Source organism: Bubalus kerabau, chromosome 18 (assembly GCF_029407905.1).
Source record: "Bubalus kerabau isolate K-KA32 ecotype Philippines breed swamp buffalo chromosome 18, PCC_UOA_SB_1v2, whole genome shotgun sequence".
NCBI classification, from domain to species: domain Eukaryota; kingdom Metazoa; phylum Chordata; class Mammalia; order Artiodactyla; family Bovidae; genus Bubalus; species Bubalus kerabau.
Genome location: NC_073641.1, coordinates 37,232,574 through 37,253,144, shown reverse-complemented (window position 1 = coordinate 37,253,144; position 20,571 = coordinate 37,232,574). Strand labels below are relative to the sequence as shown.

At 33.4% G+C, this 20,571-nt stretch overlaps 1 protein-coding gene across 4 annotated transcripts in view; it reads right to left on the bottom strand.

Moving 5' to 3' along the window:
• The window catches only part of RICTOR (RPTOR independent companion of MTOR complex 2), a 136,687-nt gene that overhangs the window by 54,797 nt on the left and 61,319 nt on the right, over positions 1–20,571 (bottom strand). For all 4 annotated transcript variants that reach the window (XM_055554724.1, XM_055554725.1, XM_055554727.1 and 1 more), the window contains 5 exons: positions 20,365–20,496; positions 14,609–14,672; positions 8,094–8,220; positions 5,752–5,921; positions 1,151–1,218 (listed from right to left, as the gene is read on the bottom strand). In XM_055554724.1, the coding sequence (XP_055410699.1) occupies positions 1,151–1,218; positions 5,752–5,921; positions 8,094–8,220; positions 14,609–14,672; positions 20,365–20,496 (561 nt within the window). The remainder of the gene's footprint in view (positions 1–1,150; positions 1,219–5,751; positions 5,922–8,093; positions 8,221–14,608; positions 14,673–20,364; positions 20,497–20,571) is intronic.

Sequence of the window (20,571 nt, the reverse complement as noted above, 5' to 3'; positions counted from 1 at the left end):
ACAACTATTCTTAATTTCTTAGCTCAGGAAATGATGTTAGTTAGCATGCAATGCATCCACAGTGATGGAGGTATTTCAAGATATGAAACCGCTATTTTTAATTCTGGAGAAAAATGAAAAACAACAAAAATATGCCCATTTACAATGTTCCCAAACTTAGTGGAGGAATTAAAAAAACATGTATATATGCAATTCAACAAACCTACTATGCTACACCTGAAAGCATATTTATTGGAACGGTGTCACTGGCAAAACTCCACAGATAGTGTATTATTTGACCTCTAAATCAATTTAAATATAATTATTCCAGCATTCCTAGCGAACACGTGCTTTTCTCTCCCAAAAGACTCTGAAAAATCATCCTACTTCATTTCTGGAAAATAATCTTTATCTCCTTTTATTTCCCTATTAACCTTACTCTCAAAATTCTACATGGCTTATCTTTCTGCATACTCAATTTAAGGCAGCTCTTCATTCTACTCATTATTATTTGATTCTTTTAGCATTTCAATGTAATTATGCTAAAAATATGTACAATGGGCTGAAGAAGACTCTTGAGAGTCCCTTGGGCAGCAACATCAAACCAGTCAATCCTAAAGGAAATCAATCCTGAATATTCATTGGAAGGACTGATGCTGAAGCTGATGTTCCAATATTATAGTCACCTGATGCGCAGAGCAGACTCATTGAAAAAGTCCCTGATGCTGGGAAAGACTGAGGGCAGGAGGAGAAGGGGGCAACAGAGCATGAGATGGTTGGGTAGCATCACCAACTCAATGGACATGATGAGCTTGAGCAAACTTCGGGAGACAGTGAAGGACAGGAAAGCCTGGCATGCTGCAGTCCATGGAGTCGCAAAGAGTCAGACATGACTTAGTGTCTGAACAACAACAAATGTACAACAGAGAAATGATTAAAGGTCTAGATTTCTACTGCCACCTACCTTAGATTATTAAAATAAGACACTAATTCCAAGTCTTTAAATTTCCCAAAAGCTTACTTTTAATTTTTTTAAGCCATAGTTAATTACAAGAGAACTACAATGTAACTCCATGAAACAGTAAATTTACTTAAACTCATTTTGCTCTGGCTTGACATGCAAAATCAGGCAAATCTAAAAATTTTAAACAGCAACACACATGGTACTCACTTTAGCTGTCCTTCAGCTGTATCTGGACTATGTCTGTAGTGAAAATCGGTATAGGGTGCTAAAATTCGCTAATAAAAGGAAAAAGCAAGAAAAAAGAGTCCTTATAAAATGCACTCTTCCTTTAACAAGCTAAAATTCATCCAACTTCTCTGTATCTCTAATAATCCCAACTAGAGCTTATTTGAAGAGCTTATTTCTTCAAACTCATCATCAAGGAATATATTTGAACGATTTCTTTTAATGTACAGTTTTTGAACTTTTAAATTGACAGGTATTGTACCTATTAAACAGTGCACAAATCACGAATGTGAAGTTTGACAGATTTTTCTCAAACTAAACACACTCACTGTAACTAGCATCATCAAAGCCTCCTTCTTCTCCCCCCAAGATGACTACACAGATTTCTAACACTATGAGTTAGTGTTGCTTATTTCTGAACATTATTTAAATGTCTTTATTTTATAAATTCCATTCTTTTTGTTGCTAGTATAAAGAAATCCAAGTTATTTTTGTGTATTGTCCTTTGTATTTAGCAATCTTGTTAATAAACTCATGTATTTCAGAACTTAAACTACTATAATGCATTTACCTAACCCCCCTGCTCTGCAGTGACTATATTGTGGTCTGAATTTTAAAATACTTAAGACATTACAAATACTGCTTTTGGCAATGAGTAGTCTTTTATATTTAGTCACATGTGTACCTTTTTATGCCACCCTTCATTCTTTCTTGCATTTCCTTGTCTCAGATCATTTTCGTTCTAAGGAGCCCCTTATTGGAGAAGGAAATGGCAACCCACTCCAGTGTTCTCACCTGGAGAATCCCAGGGACGGCGGAGCCTGGTGGGCTGCCGTCTATGGGGTTGCACAGAGTCGGACACGACTGAAGTGACGCAGCAGCAGCAGCAAGGAGTCCCTTTAACCTTCCTCTGTGTCTGTCTCATTTTTTAAATAACAATAAATGTTTATTATCTCACATAGCTTCTGTGAGTTAGGACTCTAGAAGAGTTTAGCTGTGCAGTTATGACTCAGGGTCCATCATAACATCACAGTGAAAATATTGGTCAGGGCTACAGTCATCTCAAGGCTTGACTAAAGCTGTAGAATCCACTTCAAGATGGTTCACTCACAACATGCAAATTGTTATCAACAAGGCTGAGTTCCTTCTCATGTGTGCCTCATTATAGGCTGCATTACAGTCTTCATGACATAAAGGCAAGGAATCCAAGAAAGAATAGTGTTTCTTTAGATTTCCTTGGGTCTTTTTATGTTAGTCTAAAAAATCTTTATTTTACCTTTGTTTTTGAAAGACATTTTCTCTGGGGAGGTGGCATTATTTCCTTTTGCACTCTAAAGATGCCATTCTACTGTCTTCTGGTTCTACTATTTCTGTTGGGAAATCGGCTGTCAGATTTGTTCCTTTGAAAGTAGTCTTTTTTTCTCAAGCTGATTTTAAGATTTTTAGTTATCTTGGTTTTCAACAATCTTACCATGATGTGCCTATGAGTTGTTTTCTTTATAGTATCTTGAGTTTTCTGAGCTTTATGAAGTTTCACCAGTTTTAAAAACAAAGTTTTGAACACAGTTTCTTTGGATATTTGCTTCTGCTCATTCTCTCTCTCTTTTCCAAAGACAACAATTATGTTTTATCCCTTTTGTTCTGTTCATTTTCTTCCTATTACCCACCTGCAAATGCTTTGATTTTTGACTTCTCTTTCAGTTTACTAATGACACCTTCTTGTCCAAAATGAGTTTTTAATTTCATCTAGTTCAGAATTTCAGGTATTGTATTTTTTGATACTAGCTCCATTTGATTTATTTTTCATATTCCAATTAGATGGTAAAATTTTCCATTATTTTATCTATTTTCTTCTTTTTCTCCATTTTTCTTAATAAGTTAGTCATGGGTGTTTTAAAATCTTGTCCCTCTGGCTGCAGTATCTGAATCACCTGTGGATATGAGTCTATGGAATTACTTTTGAGTTTTCAATTACACAGTCATAACTTTTTACATGTATCCTTTTTCATTTACATAGTCAAATTTTTGACTGAATGATGGACACTGCAGATTTGATTAAAGGTTCCAAGCGATGTTATCTTCATTAGAGACGGTTCACCCTTTCCTCTGTAGTCAGGTCAATTAAAGGGAGTGATCAGCTTACTCTAATCACCGAGTTAAACCGAGCCACCACTGCAATTTTGTTACGATTTGAGTGTACCTTGGGTTTTCCTTTTTCTAAAGAATGGACCTCCAAAACTATAAATAGAGATTTTAGCAAACTTTTTTTTCTCTTCAGCAGTGAGAGACTGGGTATTTTTTCTACATACTTCATAAGTTTTGAACTTAAATCTTTAAGTACTCATCCAGAATTGCTTCAGAATTTGGAACATGTTAAGAATAGGAAAAAGTTATCAAATTAGAGTGAAAATTTATAAAAATATAATTAATAAAAATGGGGACAAGATTCTCTTAACTCTAGGATGAAGATAACGATAAAGTAGAAGATAATACTTTGGCCACCTCATGCGAAGAGTTGACTCATTGGAAAAGACCCTGATGCTGGGAGGAATTGGGGGCAGGAGGAGAAGGGGACAACAGAGGATGAGATGGCTGGATGGCATCACCGACTCGATGCACATGAGTTTGGGTGAACTCCGGGAGTTGGTGATGGACAGGGAGGCCTGGTGTGCTGCAATTCAAGGGGTCACAAAGAGTTGGACACGACTGAGCAACTGAACTGAACTGAACTGAATGATAATGATTTAATATCCAAGGCAATCAGTATTTACTGAATATTAATTATGTGTCAAGTGCTAACTAAAACATTTATGTAGATTAGAATGAATATATGTAAAACACTTGGAAATATTACCTAACTTATTATAAGCTTTACAAGAATGCTAGTTGTTATTACTATTACCATTATTATTATAGTATTTATTCTTCACAATAATTAAAGTAAAAACCATGAATTTTATTTTACCTAGTGAAAAATGGATCCAAAAGAGGCTAATAATGTGCCCCACATCATAAAGCTAGTAGGTTATAGAACAAAAAAATCAAAATCAGATCTGTAAAGCCTGAAGTCTATGCTCTCAATCACTATGCTACACCAGGGGAATCTTGTTAAAGAAAAAAAACACTAACATTTGTAAAAAAAAACAAGAAAGAAGCCAAGATGGTAGTGTACTTAAAAAGTCCACCGTATTCTTTGAGGGTTTTTTCATATACACAAAGGCTCTGCTAATCTGCTGTACGATAATATAGGTAAAAGAAAAAAAACAGGTCTATACACATCTTTCTTTATTGTGATCATCTCTCGAATCTTAAAAGCAGTTTCCCCACTTGATAAAGAAAACACTTAAAGCAAAATACACTGTGAAATATCAAAAATACCAGCTCATTCCCACTGGATTCCCATGAATAATGTATTTAAAATCATTTATTAAGGAGAAAGTTGTATTGAAATTTGTTAATGATACAAGCTAATGTCAATTTTATAATATCAAAATATTTCTAGTAGCCCTAATAAAACCAGAACTATAACATTTAAGAAAGTTTCATAAAATGATCTAAACAGGCAAAGTAGGGAACGATAAATCTTTCATAATTTGCATAATTTCACACCCAAATACAAACATAGTAAGCTTACTCTGAATAATACCTGCAATGGACAACAATGTAATATTGAATATATTCACACAAATAAACTGTAAGAATAGTCTGTGGGAATTCTCTGGTGGTTCAGAGGTTAGGACTCTGCACTCTACAGCCAAGGGCCCAGATTCAATCCCTGGTCAGGGAACTAAGTATTCCACAAGCTACAAGACAAGGCCAAAAATGACAGGGGGAGAGAAAGAAAGAACACAACTTGTGATAATTTTATTCCAAACTCTACTACACAGTTTATTATAGAAAAATAGCCTTACTATTTTAGACTAACTGAAAAAACAACACTGAATTAGTAAAAACAGAAAAACAACAGTGTGTTTTTTAAAAGATATTTATTCTATTTTTTTCAATTGTATATGGCCATTAGTTGCCAACAAGTGCTCCCAAGTTCAGAAAATTTTAGCATGGTATAATAAATAAATAGTACATAATTAGCAGGAGCTATTCCCACACAATTAATACACTGCAGTCCTTAAAAAGAAATTGTCTTCTTAAATAAACAGGTAAATGTCTGCTGCTGCTGCTAAGTCGCCTCAGTCATGTCCGACTCTGTACGACCCCATAGACAGCAGCCCACCAGGCTCCACCATCCCTGGGATTCTCCAGGCAAGAACACTGGAGTGGATTGCCATTTCCTTCTCCAGGTAAATGTCTATGAAACCTTAATTGTGCTCAAATTTGCTCAGTCAAGTTTTCACAGATAATAAAGAAATGAATAAACTTCACATGTTGATGAAATATTCTTGAGAATTCTTTCAATTCAAACCAAATTGAATGAGTGATAAAATATTGCTGGAATAAGCCAAACTTATGTTAATTTAGGTTTAATAATTAATGCTGTGCTGCATCTATTAACTTTAAAATTTCAAAGTAAGAGTATGTATTTAAAGTCATATTTTAAAATTACAAGAGAATATTAAAGATCCTACCTCTAATTCGACATCAGCTCGTACATACTGTCGGGTCTTTGGATGATTAAGAAGGTGCAAAATTGTAGTAATGAGAGCCTCATTTATTCGACTTAATTGGCAATCAATCACATTTTTCAAGATGGTGTTCAGTCCACCTCGAAGGGCAACCACCTCTGGATTCTGAAGTGCTAAAATAAAGAAGAAAAACTTAACATATTACATAGGGAATAATTAAAAATAATCAGAAATCTGGGATTTTATTTTAAAACTGAGCTTTCTGACTGAAAAAACTTTATAGTATTCAGTAAAACATGGACAAAATTTTTTTTTCTTAGTGTCTTCTGAATTGTTTTTTCATATCCTTTGTCCATGTTTTACTGAAAAGTTCTTTCCTGTCAACTGCCAGGAGTTCTTTATATAGGGGAAAGATTAGCCCTTTATCTGTTTCAAATCTTTTAGCTGACTTCTAATAATAACTTTAGATTTTAAGCTCAGAAATTCCTCCCTTACTTCAAAGATCAGGCATTCTCTTTGTATGCACGCACACACACGTGTGTGCTTTAACTGAATTCATGGTGAACATTTCAGTTTTAAATCTCTCAGGAAATAGACTCTGGTTTAATAATGATAAACTCAATTTTTTTCAAATGTTTATTCAATTATCCCAGCATGCTTTCTGAAGTTTTCTATGTGTAAGGGTAAGCAACTATTGACTCTTTTTCATTTTTTCTTTAATAACCTAGCTTAAGATTTTTTAAATACATGTGAAAAAAAAAAACTCTTCCCCTCCATTTATTATTTTTCAAAAATGTTCTCATAGTAGCATCTTAATTATTTCACTTTATGTAGGTATGTGTGCGTTTATATATTTAAAATGTTACTTTCATTTTAAAAATTGCTAAATTTACACATTTTTAATTTGATTACAAATTAATTACAAATTACAATCAATTTGATTACAGTGTATGAGAATTATTTGTTCTTTGAAACAATATTTTAAGACAGAAGTGAATGAGTCTTTTTTGGAGGCAATTAATTCATCAAGTACTTCGATGGTTTGTGATCCATCACGTGTTCTGCTTTGAGTCAACTGGAAATTAAAATCTATTCATTTCAATAAGATTTTGAATTATATAAAAAGTTCATCTCATACTTTTCAAAATTCATATTACATTCTCTTCCTTATCCTATTAACCTTTTCTTTCTCTGACCTTTGCATTTTTCAAACAATCTGTGTATCTAAAACAATAGTGTCTATCATTTTCTTCCTCCAATTAACACAGATTAAATTATCTTGTTCACTAAGACTGAAAATTATTATTGCTTTCCTCTTGCTTATCTTAAAATTGACTTTTTTCCCTCCTTTTCTATTTCTTGGGTTCACTCACTATTTTCATTATGTTTTGCATAATTATAAAAGTATCTTCTAATGAAAAGTTAACTTGAATATATGACTTTCCAGGAATCCCACTTATTGATAGGTAGTCAAATCTTCATGATTTTTAAAAATTTTCTTGATCAAATATCTGACTTTCTCTTTAAACCAACAGGTATTGCGCACAGTACTTTTTAGACTCTCAATTAAAGGCTTGGCTCTTCTGTTCCTTTAAATTTTGTTATTAATTTATTTATTTTATCTAGAGTGAATGTAACCTATACCATTTCAGTGGGGAAAAATATGATCTTATCTTGTCATTTAAAATTATATTTATTTGGTTATAAGGGAGGTTTAACTTTAAACCTTTAAAATACTTTGATTAGCCATGCATTTCTTTGAGAATTACTTATTTTTCCTACTGATCTGTATATAAATAAGTTCTTTACCTATCATATTTGTTATATTTATTTTTTCTTTGTTCTGGCATGGCATGTTTTCTTACCTCCTTATAATAAAATCTACAGCTGATGAAATGTTTGATTTCTTTCGATAATTCAAAACTCCCTTTCCTTACAATCAGAAAAAATTCATCCATTTTTCTCCCCATATTTTTTAACTCTTTAAACCTGTATTTAGAATTCTTTTTTTAATACATAGGGAATTGTTTTTCATTCACATCAAGATACATAGTGTGGTTAACTAATGTCTGAGAATCACACTTTAAGAGATTCTATTCTAATTACTAGAATTTGGACAATTCCTTTACCTTAAATTTCATGATGAGTAAAACTTTTAAAATCTGTAGAATTTAAATGTCTCTTTGAAATAATCTGTTTAAACAGTAAGTCCACTACTTCCCTATCAGGAATGTCCTACTTTTTCATATTCTTATTTTTAACCAACACCTAAAGAATTCACATTAAAAATGTTATATATTCTTTCTAAAATACTGTATTTTTATTACTCAAAGAATAATTCTGACCTAGTTCACAGATAATGGCAATGCATGCTCGAACCATTCTGTCTCTTTCTTGAAGTCCATCATTTCCAACTGCTATTAATGAGTTGGCCACAGAGCTAGGAAACAAGGAAGCATTCACAGTAATCATCTGTAACAGGGAGAAATTAGAAAAAGAAATTATTTCCTAATACATTTTCGAAACCTATCTTGTTCAGACAGAGGTGTTTAAGACCACAGAATATTTTTAAGACCAAGGCATCAATTTTAATCTTCTGCTTCATATGAACATGTCAAAGGGCTAATACAACAGATATTTGATACAATAAATGTTAATCATTACCATGGCAAACAGTGTTGGCTTTTTTCCCGTAATAGTCCAGACTATAAATTAGTTGACTAACAAGATATAATCTTTCAGAGACTCTAAATTCCTCCAGAATAGGAGCTTATTCGAGAGGATAAGAGGAGCTCTTGTTGTTTTTCAGTCGCCAAGTCTTGTCTGACTCTTTGCGACCCTATGAATTGCAACATGCCAGGCTCCCCATGAATAGAATGAAAAGGCAAAAAAAAAAAAAAAAAAAGCTTAATTCTATTTTAAACAACTTTTCAGTAACCAGACAAACTAAACCAGTGGTGACAATAGCTGTCAACATACTTCTATATTATTACATTCCTGACCCTTTCTTCATATATAATCACCACTCTATCCTATCAATTTACCTCATTAACCCAATTCTTTCCACTTTCAAACTCTGATTTGGGCCCGCATTCTTTCTTACTTTGACTGCAGTAAAATGAAACATAATAATCCCCCATCTCTAACTATCATTTGTTGCTATACTGAAAGCCAAAGTTTAATAACCCATAATCTTTTTTTTGTAAGTCCTCACTTTCTTTCGGATTGTTGTGGTGACTGCTCTCAGCTCTTAGAGGCCACCCTTAGATCCCGGTCATGGGGAGCTCACTCATGATTATTTGCTATTTCAGAGTAGGCAGGAATCCCTCCATAATCTATTTCTAATATTTCAAAAACTGTGCTGGAAACATTATACCCCTGGTGATAAAAACTTTTGTTGAATCTCACTTTAAATGAAAAATTTAATTGGCAATAACATTTGGAATACTGAAAACAGATAACATATATCTTCCATTTGGAAAACAAGGAAAAATTATGTAGCTATTACTGTTTAATAAATAAAAGACTATTTGTTAGATGAAGTATTTCAAAATAACAGGTCCTTAGAATGGGAGTAGATGAAAACGTTTTCTTCAATTTGGGTGGTAATAAATATTGGGGATAATCAACCTTTCCTAGATATAACTATATTCAGAATTCTTCTGAAAAATAAGACTTGTATCATGACACAATTAGAGGATACAATATAAAACTTAATTGATATCCAGTTAGGTCCTTTACAGATTCAAAGGAAAGATCTATGTTGGGTAGAGTACATGTAAATGTATGACAAGGTTCATATGAAATTACAGAATACTGCTCCATGACATGTAAATGTATGACAAGATTCATATGAAATTACAGAATACTGCTCCATGACATAAAATATATGTCTCCAATAATTTTAAAATCTATAAAATCTTCCACATTTGCTTCTAAACAGTATCCTTCATTAATTAAAAATGGAGAAGAAAGGAGAAGAAAGGAAAAAGGTATAAGAAACTGATCTTTCTGGGTGAGAAAATTCTCATATCCTATGACTATAATTTGTATTTTAATACTTACTGATCTATTATTACACATATAAGGACTGTTAAGATGTATGCAACATATTCTAAAAAGAAGTGGCTAGAAGCCAGGCCAACTGGCTTTCAGGGCCAAATCAAACATTAATAAACTGTTACCTTGGGAAATCAGTCCTCTCGATGTCTTAGTTTTCTCATTTGTAAATGAGGATGCATATGATCTGATGATGTCTAGAATTTCAAGTATTAAATTCTAATCTATTAATCTCAAGTGTAGTGCTATAAAATGGGTATCTGTAATTTAAAAGTTTTTACAGATGAAACCATTCTTATTTTCCAGGAAAAATATGTGCAAAGAAACTCTTAAATTCTGTGTAAATTGGAGGATGGATGTTTTTCTTACAAATCAATGAGCAATCAGTGAGGGAAAAGTCATTCAATTTAATATCTGTTGAAATAAAAGTTTAATCATCTCTTGATAGAACAGATATATATATGTAACAAATATAAGATCATAAGTATGTAATAAATTTGTAGAACTGTTATAAAAGAAATTACAGAAACACTGACTTCTCTAGATAGATAGATAGTGAAGTTGTTCAGTCGTGTCCGACTCTTTGCGACCCCATGGACAATAGCCAACCAGGCTCCTCTGTCCATGGGATTTTCCAGGCAAAAATACTGGAGTGGGTTGCCATTTCCTTCTCCAGGGTATGTTCCCAACCCTGGGATCGAACCCAGGTCTCCCGCATTGCAGGCAGACGCTTTACCGTCTGAGCCACCAGGGAAGTCTACTTTTCTAGGGTAAATATTTAAAATTTCAGCTAAGACTGTAAGATGAATCTAATGTAGAAAGGGGTGGAAATGAAAAGAGTAGGACACAAGCAATGATCATAGCAGTGGTGAAAGGCAGCTTGTCTAAAGCTAATAATGAGATAGGTCATAGTAACTGGTTGGCCAAAAAGTGAGCTCTGAATGTCAAGAAAAGCAGGTTGTGCTTAATACCAAAAGGATTCATGAGCCAGTGCAGGTTTGGAAATTTGGAGAACTGGGTTTTTCACTCTGGTTTAACCAATATCCTGCTGTGTATCAAGGACAAGTGATTCCTTTAACTCAATCCCTTTCAACTATTAAAAAAAATGTGAGATATATTAAATTCATGAATGTTGAACATGAAAGTCGCTCAGTCGTGTCCGACTCTTTGCAAAATTCTCCAGGCCAGAAAACTGGAATGGGTAGCCTTTCCCTTCTCTAGGGGATCTTCCCACCCCAGGAATCAAACCCAGGTCTCCTGCATTGCAGGCAGATTCTTTACCAGCTGAGCCACAAGGGAAGCCCAGTAAATTTATACTGCATAAATAAAGAAATGATGTATGAATAATAGCCTAATTAGGCAGCAAGTAAGAGCTTCCCTGGTGGTTCAGTTGGTAAAGATTCCCCCTGCAATGCAGGAGACCTCCATCAATGCAGGAGACCTGGCGTTGACCCTTGGGTCAGGAAGATCCCTAGAGAAGGAAATGGTAACCCACTCCAGTATTCTTGCCTGCTGCTGCTGCTGCTAAGTCGCTTCAGTTGTGTCCGACTCTGTGCAACCCCATAGATGGCAGCCCACCAGGCTCCCCCGTCCCTGGGATTCTCCAAGCAAGAACACTGGAGTGGGTTACCATTTCCTTCTCCAATAGTATTCTTGTCTGGGAAATCCCCATGGACAGAGTCACCTGGCAGAGTACAGTCCATGGATTCACAAGAGTCAGACAGGACTTAGCGACTAACCCACCACCAAGAAGAATTTAAATTGGATAAAGAGTAGCAAGGGCTGCTCAGTGGGAAAATAATAATAGAAAATGAGAGCGGTAAGAATCAGGAAGGATTACCTGGATTAGAGAGAGGGAAAAAAAAATTAAACACATTGAAAAAAAACAAGCAAACAAAAAAATTCCCTAAATGAATGAAACAGGTGAAAAAGAAGAAAAAGTAACATGAGTATTCTGAATTATTCATAAAGCAAGTTATCCAAAAGCAACAGGTGTTTTTGCTTTTCCTTTAAAATATAGAAGATTAATTGTTGGTTAGTCACTAAATCATGTCTGACTCTCTGTGACCCCATGGACTGTAGCCTGACAGGTTCCTCTGTCCATGGGATTTCCCAGGCAAGAATACTGGGGTGGGTTGTCATTTCCTTCTCCAGGGATCTTCCTGACCCGAGGACTGAACGCAAGTCTCTGGCACTGGCAAGCAGATTCTTTACCACTAAGCTACCTGGGAAGCCCTATAAAACATTAATACTTTCATTGAAAATTTAAAAACTGTTCTAAATGCATACAAAAAACCCACAGTTGACCTAGCAATTATATTATTAACATTAATTTCTACTAACTCAGTTGTCAAGATGTTGCTGCAAAAAAGAAATACATGCTTTGATTGTTAAAAGTATTAGTGAAATTATAGTTCCTCTGGCCATTAGAGGCCACTGTTGATTCAGCAAGCATGCTTTCCCTTTTAAACTAACTGCTTTTAGCTAAACCAAGGAACCCTACGACACAACTCTTGCTTTGAGCCTGTTTTTTTTTTTTTTTTTTTTAGTTTCAAGTATGCAACATGATTCAATATTTGTATATATTGTGATATGATCACCACAGTAAGTCTAGGTAACATCCATCACCATATGGAGTTACAGTTCTTTTTCTTGTGATCAGGACTTTTAAGATCTGCTCTTTCAGCAGTTTTCAAATATACAATACAGTATTAACCATAGTTATCATGCTGTTCATTACATCTTCATGACTTATTTTTTAACTGGATGTTTGCATCTTTTGACCATCTTCATCTATTTCGTTCATTGCTGTCCTCCACGCCCCACCTCTGCGTGCATGTATGTGCATGCTCAGTCGTGTCTGACTCTGTGACCCTATGGACTATAGCCTTCCAGGCACTCCTGTCCATGGGATTCTCCAGGCAAGAATACTGGAGTGGGTAGCCATTTCCTTCTCCAATTTTCTTGCCCTTGGATCCACAAATGATACCTGCCTCAAATTACTCTGTTCTTTAAAAGATAACAAAATTATATTTTTGTTATGGCATTACTAAATTGCTTCAAGGGTCTGCTTATTTTTATTGAGCTACTTACAGATTAAATGGTAACTTACATAAAACATTGAACAAAACTGAAAGAAAATATTTAGTGAATAATTCAAAGAAGCTGAATTGAATCCATTTGGGTTTGTTTTTCCACCTGAATGCTGTTTCTAAGGCAGCAACTCTCAAATTGTGGTACAGAAAACTGACAGTCCCTAGAATATTTTCAGGGATTCTGCAAAGTCAAAACTATTTTCATAGTAATTCAAAGATATTATTTGTCTTTTTTCTCTCACAAGTACATATGGAATTTTTCCAGAGGCTTCAATGCATGTGAAATCACAAGAGATTGGATATAGAAGCAAATATGACAATCCAGCTATCTTCTATCAGGACAAACACTACAGAAATTTGTATAAATCTAAAATAATGCCACTCTAGTCATTAATTTTCTTTTTGAAAAAGTTATTTTTATAAAAGTGTTATTTTTGTTTACTTATAATGAATTTTTAATATGTTGATATATCTTTAAATTTCTCACTTTAAATTCCTAGTAAGTAAATACTGACATATATATAACTCAAATAACCAAAGAGTTATTTCTAGGTTTTTCAGAAACATATTTTGTTTTTTTATCATGAATTCTCAAAATTACTGCAGTAGGAAAGATTGTATGAGTAAGTAAGGAAACATAAATCTAATTTTTAAATTTAAATATGAAGAGTCAAATCATGATGCCCACATAGCAATTTTTACCCTATAACAAACTTTTTTTTAATCTATCTCCAATATCATTCTTAACTAGAACTAAAAGTTTCTTTGAAGACAATTCATCCATTTGCTTCTTCCTTACTATGCTCACCTGTGGGTACTATTACTAACCATAAGCTGGACAACTGGAAGAAAAAGGAAAGAGGGGGTCAAGTTAATGCACAAACTCAACGTTCTGCAATCATGGAACATGTGCTGAATTCAAAAGTAGGGAAAGAGGAGAAGAGCTAAAAAATGTTAACTGCTAATTTTAGATATTTTTACATTAAAACAAACATATACTGCATGAGTCTTACAAATTTTTAAGATGAAACATGATACTTCAGAATGAAAGATGATAAAATTCTTACATGAGCCATACCCTAACCAAATTAACTCTCAATTCAGTCTATTCCTCTGCCATTAGGGCATCACATTAACAATTTAAAGAAAAACTCTTGGAAAGCCTATCATTAGAAGCATTATGGATTATCCTCAACATCTTCTTTTGCAGAGTTTAGATTTTGACCTTTTATTCTGTACAATGGCCTGAATTGTTTATTGCAACTGTCTACTGATGTACCCAAATTCATCTTCAAAACAACCAGCTGGTGACCTTTGACATTCATTTAAACAGAATTAACTCCAAGTATATAATTAAGACAAAATGGGGGTGCCACACAAGTAATCCTCTTTCTCCAATAACATATCAAAGCAGTAATTTCTTTATATGTCTAATAAAGGAAGAAATATTCTTTACAATGGAGATTTTATTAAAAATACTGTCCCAGCTATACCCAATCACATAGAATAATTACACAAAATATCTATGCTTACCTTGAAGTTTAATGAACCTACTTAATGCCTATCATTTCAACAAAATAAAAATGTTTAATGAGAATTCAGTCTTTAAATTTTAATAGATTTCACAAGACAGTCTAAATCTGAAACTGTAAAATGCATAACATGAAAACCATAAATCTGCTTTTACTCTCAGACATGGAGCTTACCTTTCTGACTAATCGAAGTGCTTGTGTCCTCTCTACCTCGTTGCTCTGCTGTATGTCAATGCACCTAAAGAATATATAAAATATTTAATTATTGATAAAAATCTTATTAAACAAATTTTTGTATAATACCATGATCAGACAGACCGATGTTCATGTCAATACATTATTTTTAAATGTTAATATATGTAATTTTTCAGTACCAGCAGATATTTAATTTAATATCTCCAGTGATAAATACTTGTTATAAATCAAAACTATTTCATTTAAAACTCCAAGAAAGAATATAGTAAGTAATTTACAGAATTACATACATCTATATGGAAATAATAAACATATTTATAAAGCAAAATATCAGAAATCTACTGAAAAAGATATTCACCTATCTTTGATAAAAGTTCACAGATATTTTTAAAAAATTGTGAAGGAAAAATATTTCAAGCCTAGTTTTAGTTTAATTGTGATTTTAACCACAGCCTAAATTTTGCATGTTATGACTACGTTAAGTCTTACATTAGTCATAATAACTCTATTTTACTAAAATATAATTTGAAATGTGAATGTACTTCAAAAATTAATGCTCAAGTATGACTTAACTGACATTTCTCTGTAAAGTTCATTATTCAATTTCTAAAGAGCTTTGGTTTATGTGGCAGAATAATTCATTCTTACTTATGTTTAGACAGTTCACTATTCTAATCAATATTTTACCTACTGATAAATAGATAACTTGCTATTCAAAAAGCATTTCTGCTATCTGAATATAATTAATCTAAAACAATTTTATCAAAAAGTAAATAGACACAGGATTCTATTTCTGGCCACAAAAGATCTGAACAATCCTCCTGCTAATGATAACTATAAAGGTTAAATATGTTACTTTATAAAGCAACTGTGAAAAGGCAATGGATAATAACCCTTGGAAAAAAGCGCAAGCTCCATATTCACTCGGGTTTTGTATCTGGGGACACTTGTCAATTTCCAGTTTTAAGTGAATAGAGTCCTAAAAAAAAACAAAAATCTTGCTGTACTGTGTAAAGAGACTGAACTGGCACAGCCAAAGTGGCTGAGACTTGAGGGGGAAAAAAATCTCGGAGAAACGAAAGTAGAAGAGTAAGCAAGAATCCGCATGCAATCTTCTTTCCAAGACATTTGCCTATTTCTATGTCGTGCAAATGCAGGGTTAAAGTCCAAAAAACCAAGCAAAAAGCTACAGCTGAGCAGCCAGATAACTGAGTAGAAATTTTAGCAGGTATATAATACTGTAAGAAACATGTTAGGGCTTGAGGCTGATCAAGATGAAGCGGTTCTGCTAAACATTCACATTTTCACTTGAGATTCTCAATAGACACTTCCTAGCCAAGGCAAAGGAAAAAACAAATTTTAACAGAATTAGTGTAATAAATCAACACTCCAGAATAAAGCATAAGTCTACAAATAACATGATCCAAGAACCAAAAATTTTTAATATACAATGTTCACATCCTATCACGTAATATGAAATATGCTTTAAGACGAAAAAAAAAAAAGAGGTCAAGTAGCCAAAATCCAAGAAAATGACAACAGAAACAAAACTCAAGTGATTCACGTATTGGAACTGTTGTAAGAGATCTATAAATAACTATGACTATTATGTCCAAGAAAATAAATAAAGGAGAGATCTAGAATGTTTAAGTAATATATAAATCACAAAAATACAGTAACTGAAATTCAAAATTCAAAAGACTGATTTACTAGCACAATGGAAGAAAAAAAAAAAAAAAACAGATTAGTAGAAAGCACAAAGGTTAACAACACCAAATATGAAAATAATGTTACAGTAAGGGCATCAGAGACATGTGGCACAGTGTAAAGATTCAACACTGTATAGCTGGAGTATCAGGGGATAGGAGAGAAAAATAACAGACAAGTCTTTAAAGTAGCCAAAGGAGAAAAAGACCTTACCACTTACAAGAAGCAACAAGAGAAACTACTTACTTAGAAACAAAATCCAGAACACAGTAACTTAAAGCACTGAAAAATAGTAACTGATCAAAAAAATAGCCTTCAAGTGGGAAGGTAAATAGAGGATTTACAGACAAAATATGAAAGATTTCAACTCCAGTATACCTATACTACAAGAAAACAGTAATGGGAATTCAAGACAGTGACCCAAGATAGAAGTGTAGAAATGCAAGAAGGAAGAATATTGGAATGAGTAAATAACATACGTAAATATCAAGGGTTCCAATTTAAAACAATTAACAGGACTATCCTGTGGGTTTACAAATATATATAGAAATAAAAATGTAACATGACAAAAGACAAGAGGGGAGGTAATATGGTCAAACTGTAAGAGGTTCTGGCTGTAATAAAAGTGGCAAACCTTAATATACCAAGGATAAATGTAATCTCTAGGGTAACTGCTAAAGAAGAAAAGGCTTTAAAGCCAATAATTAATAGACAAGGGAAAAAAAAATCTTGATTTTTTCCCCAAAGAAGCAAAAAAGGACAAATGCAAGACCAAAAAATAAATGTGGCAAGCAAAATATGAACAGCAAGATAGCAAAGACAAATATATATGAAAAATAATAGCAAGATGACAAATTCATAAACATATATATATATAATTACATTAGACAAAGCCCATAGATGCTGCATATAAAAACCACTAGACATAGTCTAAATACACCAATCAAAAGACAAAAATGGTCAAACTAGATTTTTAAGAAATATGTATGATGTTAACAGGAGAGAAACTTAAATTTTTAAGAAAAAGAAAAATAAAGTGAAAGGACAAAAAAGGATATATTGTGCAAATCCTAAATAAAAGAAATAGAAAGTTAGTATAGCTATCTTAGTATCAGATAACAAGAACACTCATAAAAGAAGTATTACCAGAAATAGACACATTTTTCTAAGTATAAAACAATTAGCCCAATGAGAAATTCTAAATATGAATGCAATAACAAAGCTTCAAAATATATAAAGAACTGACAGAGGAAGTAGAAAATGTGAATAGTATTATGCCAGTAAACAAACAAACAAAAAAACTGACTTTATAATCTTAAAACTGCCTTAAAAAACAAACCACAGGCCCAGAAAGATCCACTGGTGAATTCTACTGATCATGTATGGTAAAAAACAGTATATTAGACGAGTTTTATAAAAATTCTTCCAGAGAATATAAAGAGAGAAATATTTCAAGTTGTTTTATAAACATACTCTTGATACCAAGATCAAACAAGATCAGAAAAATGGAAAAAATAGGCCAATACCTTTCATAAGCATAATTGCAAACATTTTTCCACAAACTATTAGCAAATCAAATACAATTAAAAATAAAATAAAAAGACATAATGAGCAAATGGTGTTTATCTCAGGAATACAAACAAGAAACATAAAGAAATCCACTAAAAATCTACAAAAAGTATCATAAACAATGGCAAAAGCCAAACAACTTCAACAAGTTCAGGAGCAAAACAGTTATCCAAATACCATTTCTAGTCAGTGCAATATTCTAACCAGAGCAATAAGGAGGAAAATAAAAACATAAGAATTGGAAAGAAAGAAATAAAATGGTCATCAATTGCAACTAATACTAATGTACATAGAAACTCTAATAAAATAACCTTAAAAACAATTAAAATTAAAAAATGAATTTAGCAAGATCACTGAGATAAGAATATACAAAAAGAAAACCCTACAATTATTTTTCTATATGTTAGCAGAGAGAACTATGAAAAAAAAATTTTAATTACATTAACACTATCATGTAATAAATGCCTTGCTGCTGCTACTGCTGCTGCTAAGTCGTTTCAGTCATGTCCGACTCTGTGCGACCCCACAGACGGCAGCCCACCAGGCTCCCCCCATCCCTGGGATTCTCCAGGCAAGAATTCTGGAGTGGGTTGCCATTTCGTCCTCCAATGCATGAAAGTGAAGTCGCTCAGTCATGCCCGACTCTTAGCGACCCCATGGACTGCAGCCCACCAGGCTCCTCCGTCCATGGGATTTTCCAGGCAAGAGTACTGGAGTAGGGTGCCATTGCCTTCTCCGAATAAATGCCTTAGGATAAACCTAACAAATATATGCAAGACCTCTACTAGAAAACTACAAAATGTTGAGAGAATTTAAAGTTCCAAATAAATAAACACTGAGAAGATTTGATATTAAAACGTCAATTCACCCCAAATTAATCCAGAGCTTCAATGCAATTATTATTAATACCTAGGAAAGTCTGATGGAAATGGACAAGTTGATTCTAAAATTCATGTGGAAATACAGAACTCAAAATAACCCAGAAACTTCTTTACTCAAGGAGGACTTACATTAACAGATAACTTACTGTCAAGCTACAGACACTTAAAACTGGGAGAAAACAAAGCTAGAACAGACAAACAGGCCAAATAAAGCATACAGGGAAAGCAAAAATAGATCCATACTTATCAATTACCTGACTTACAACAAAAATGAAACTAATTTAGAACACAAAAGGAAAATCTTTTCACTAAATGCCTCTAATATTTATTGGATATTGATAAAAATGAATCATGACCTGACAATTATTTCGACATATAAGGAATAAACCCTTCAGAAGAGATCAGAGACCTCTCTTCCAAAGACCAAACTCATTAACCATAAAATAAAAGACTGCTATATTGGATTTTATTAAGAAGAGTAAGAAAACAAAGTAAACTGACTAGGAGAGGACATTTTCAATTAGTATACTCGAAAGGAATCATATCCAGAAGACATCAAGAACTCCTACACAAAAAGATAGACAATCCAATTTACAAATAAGCAAAAAACAAACAGGATATACAGTCAACAGGCAAATGAAAGGGAAATGGAAATTAAAAGCACAATGAAACTCACAATGAAAACCATAGCAAAAAAGGTATAATTAGAAACTGAAAATAGTAAATGCTGGTAAGAATATGGAGAGACTGGAACACGCAAGTATTTCTGATAGGAATGGAAATCAGTACAACTACTTTAGAAAACTGCACAGCAGTGAAAGTGAAATTGCTCAGTCATGTCCGACTCTTTGCAACCCCATGGACTGTAGCCTACCAGGCTCCTCCATCCATGGGATTTTCCAGGCAAGAGTACTGGAGTGGGGTGCCACTGCCTTCTCCAGAGGATCTTCCTGACCCAGGGAGCGAACCAGGTTTCCCACTTTGTAGGCAGATGCTTTACTGTCTGAGCTACCACGGAACTTATTACTAAAGTTAAATATACATAAAAACTTATCACCCAGCAATTCCACTCCTACATATGTAACTAAAAGAAATGAGCGCACAACATCCACCAACAACTTGTGCAATAAAGTTCAGGTCAACTTTATTCAAAATAGTCAAACACTGAAAACAACCAAGAAAAAAAAAAAATCAACAGAATCAATTATACTCTATTTATAACATGAAATACTACATGGAATTTTTTTTTAAATCAACGTGGATAAATCTCACAGATAACATTAAGGAAAGAAAAGAGTAACATATACTTCCAATATATGATACTCAAAAATAAGAAAATCTAGTCTAAAATGAGAACAGTCAGAGCCATGTTTACTACTGATTGGGGGACACAAGAGAACTTGATTGGGATACTGAAAATGTTCCATATCTTATTTTGGATAATAGGGTACTTGGTTGTATCTACCTGTAAAAATTACAGGTTTTACACTAAAAATCTCTATACTTTATGATAGGTATGCTAAAACTTAATATATGATTTAAAAAATATATAAAAACAGAGGGCTCTAAGAAAATTACCTAGCTATTAAATAGTCCACTTTCAATTTTAGCACCTTCTGCAGAATACTGGAGTCTTGGATGAGATACCGAAGAGCTCGAAGCCCTGCTGCCCGCACTTCTTTTGCTTCATTCAATAAAGCTAACCGCAAGCTGTATGAAAACAAAAAGTCATGCTACATGAGTTTCAAATACACACAAAATTGTGGTATCAAATACCTCAGCTGA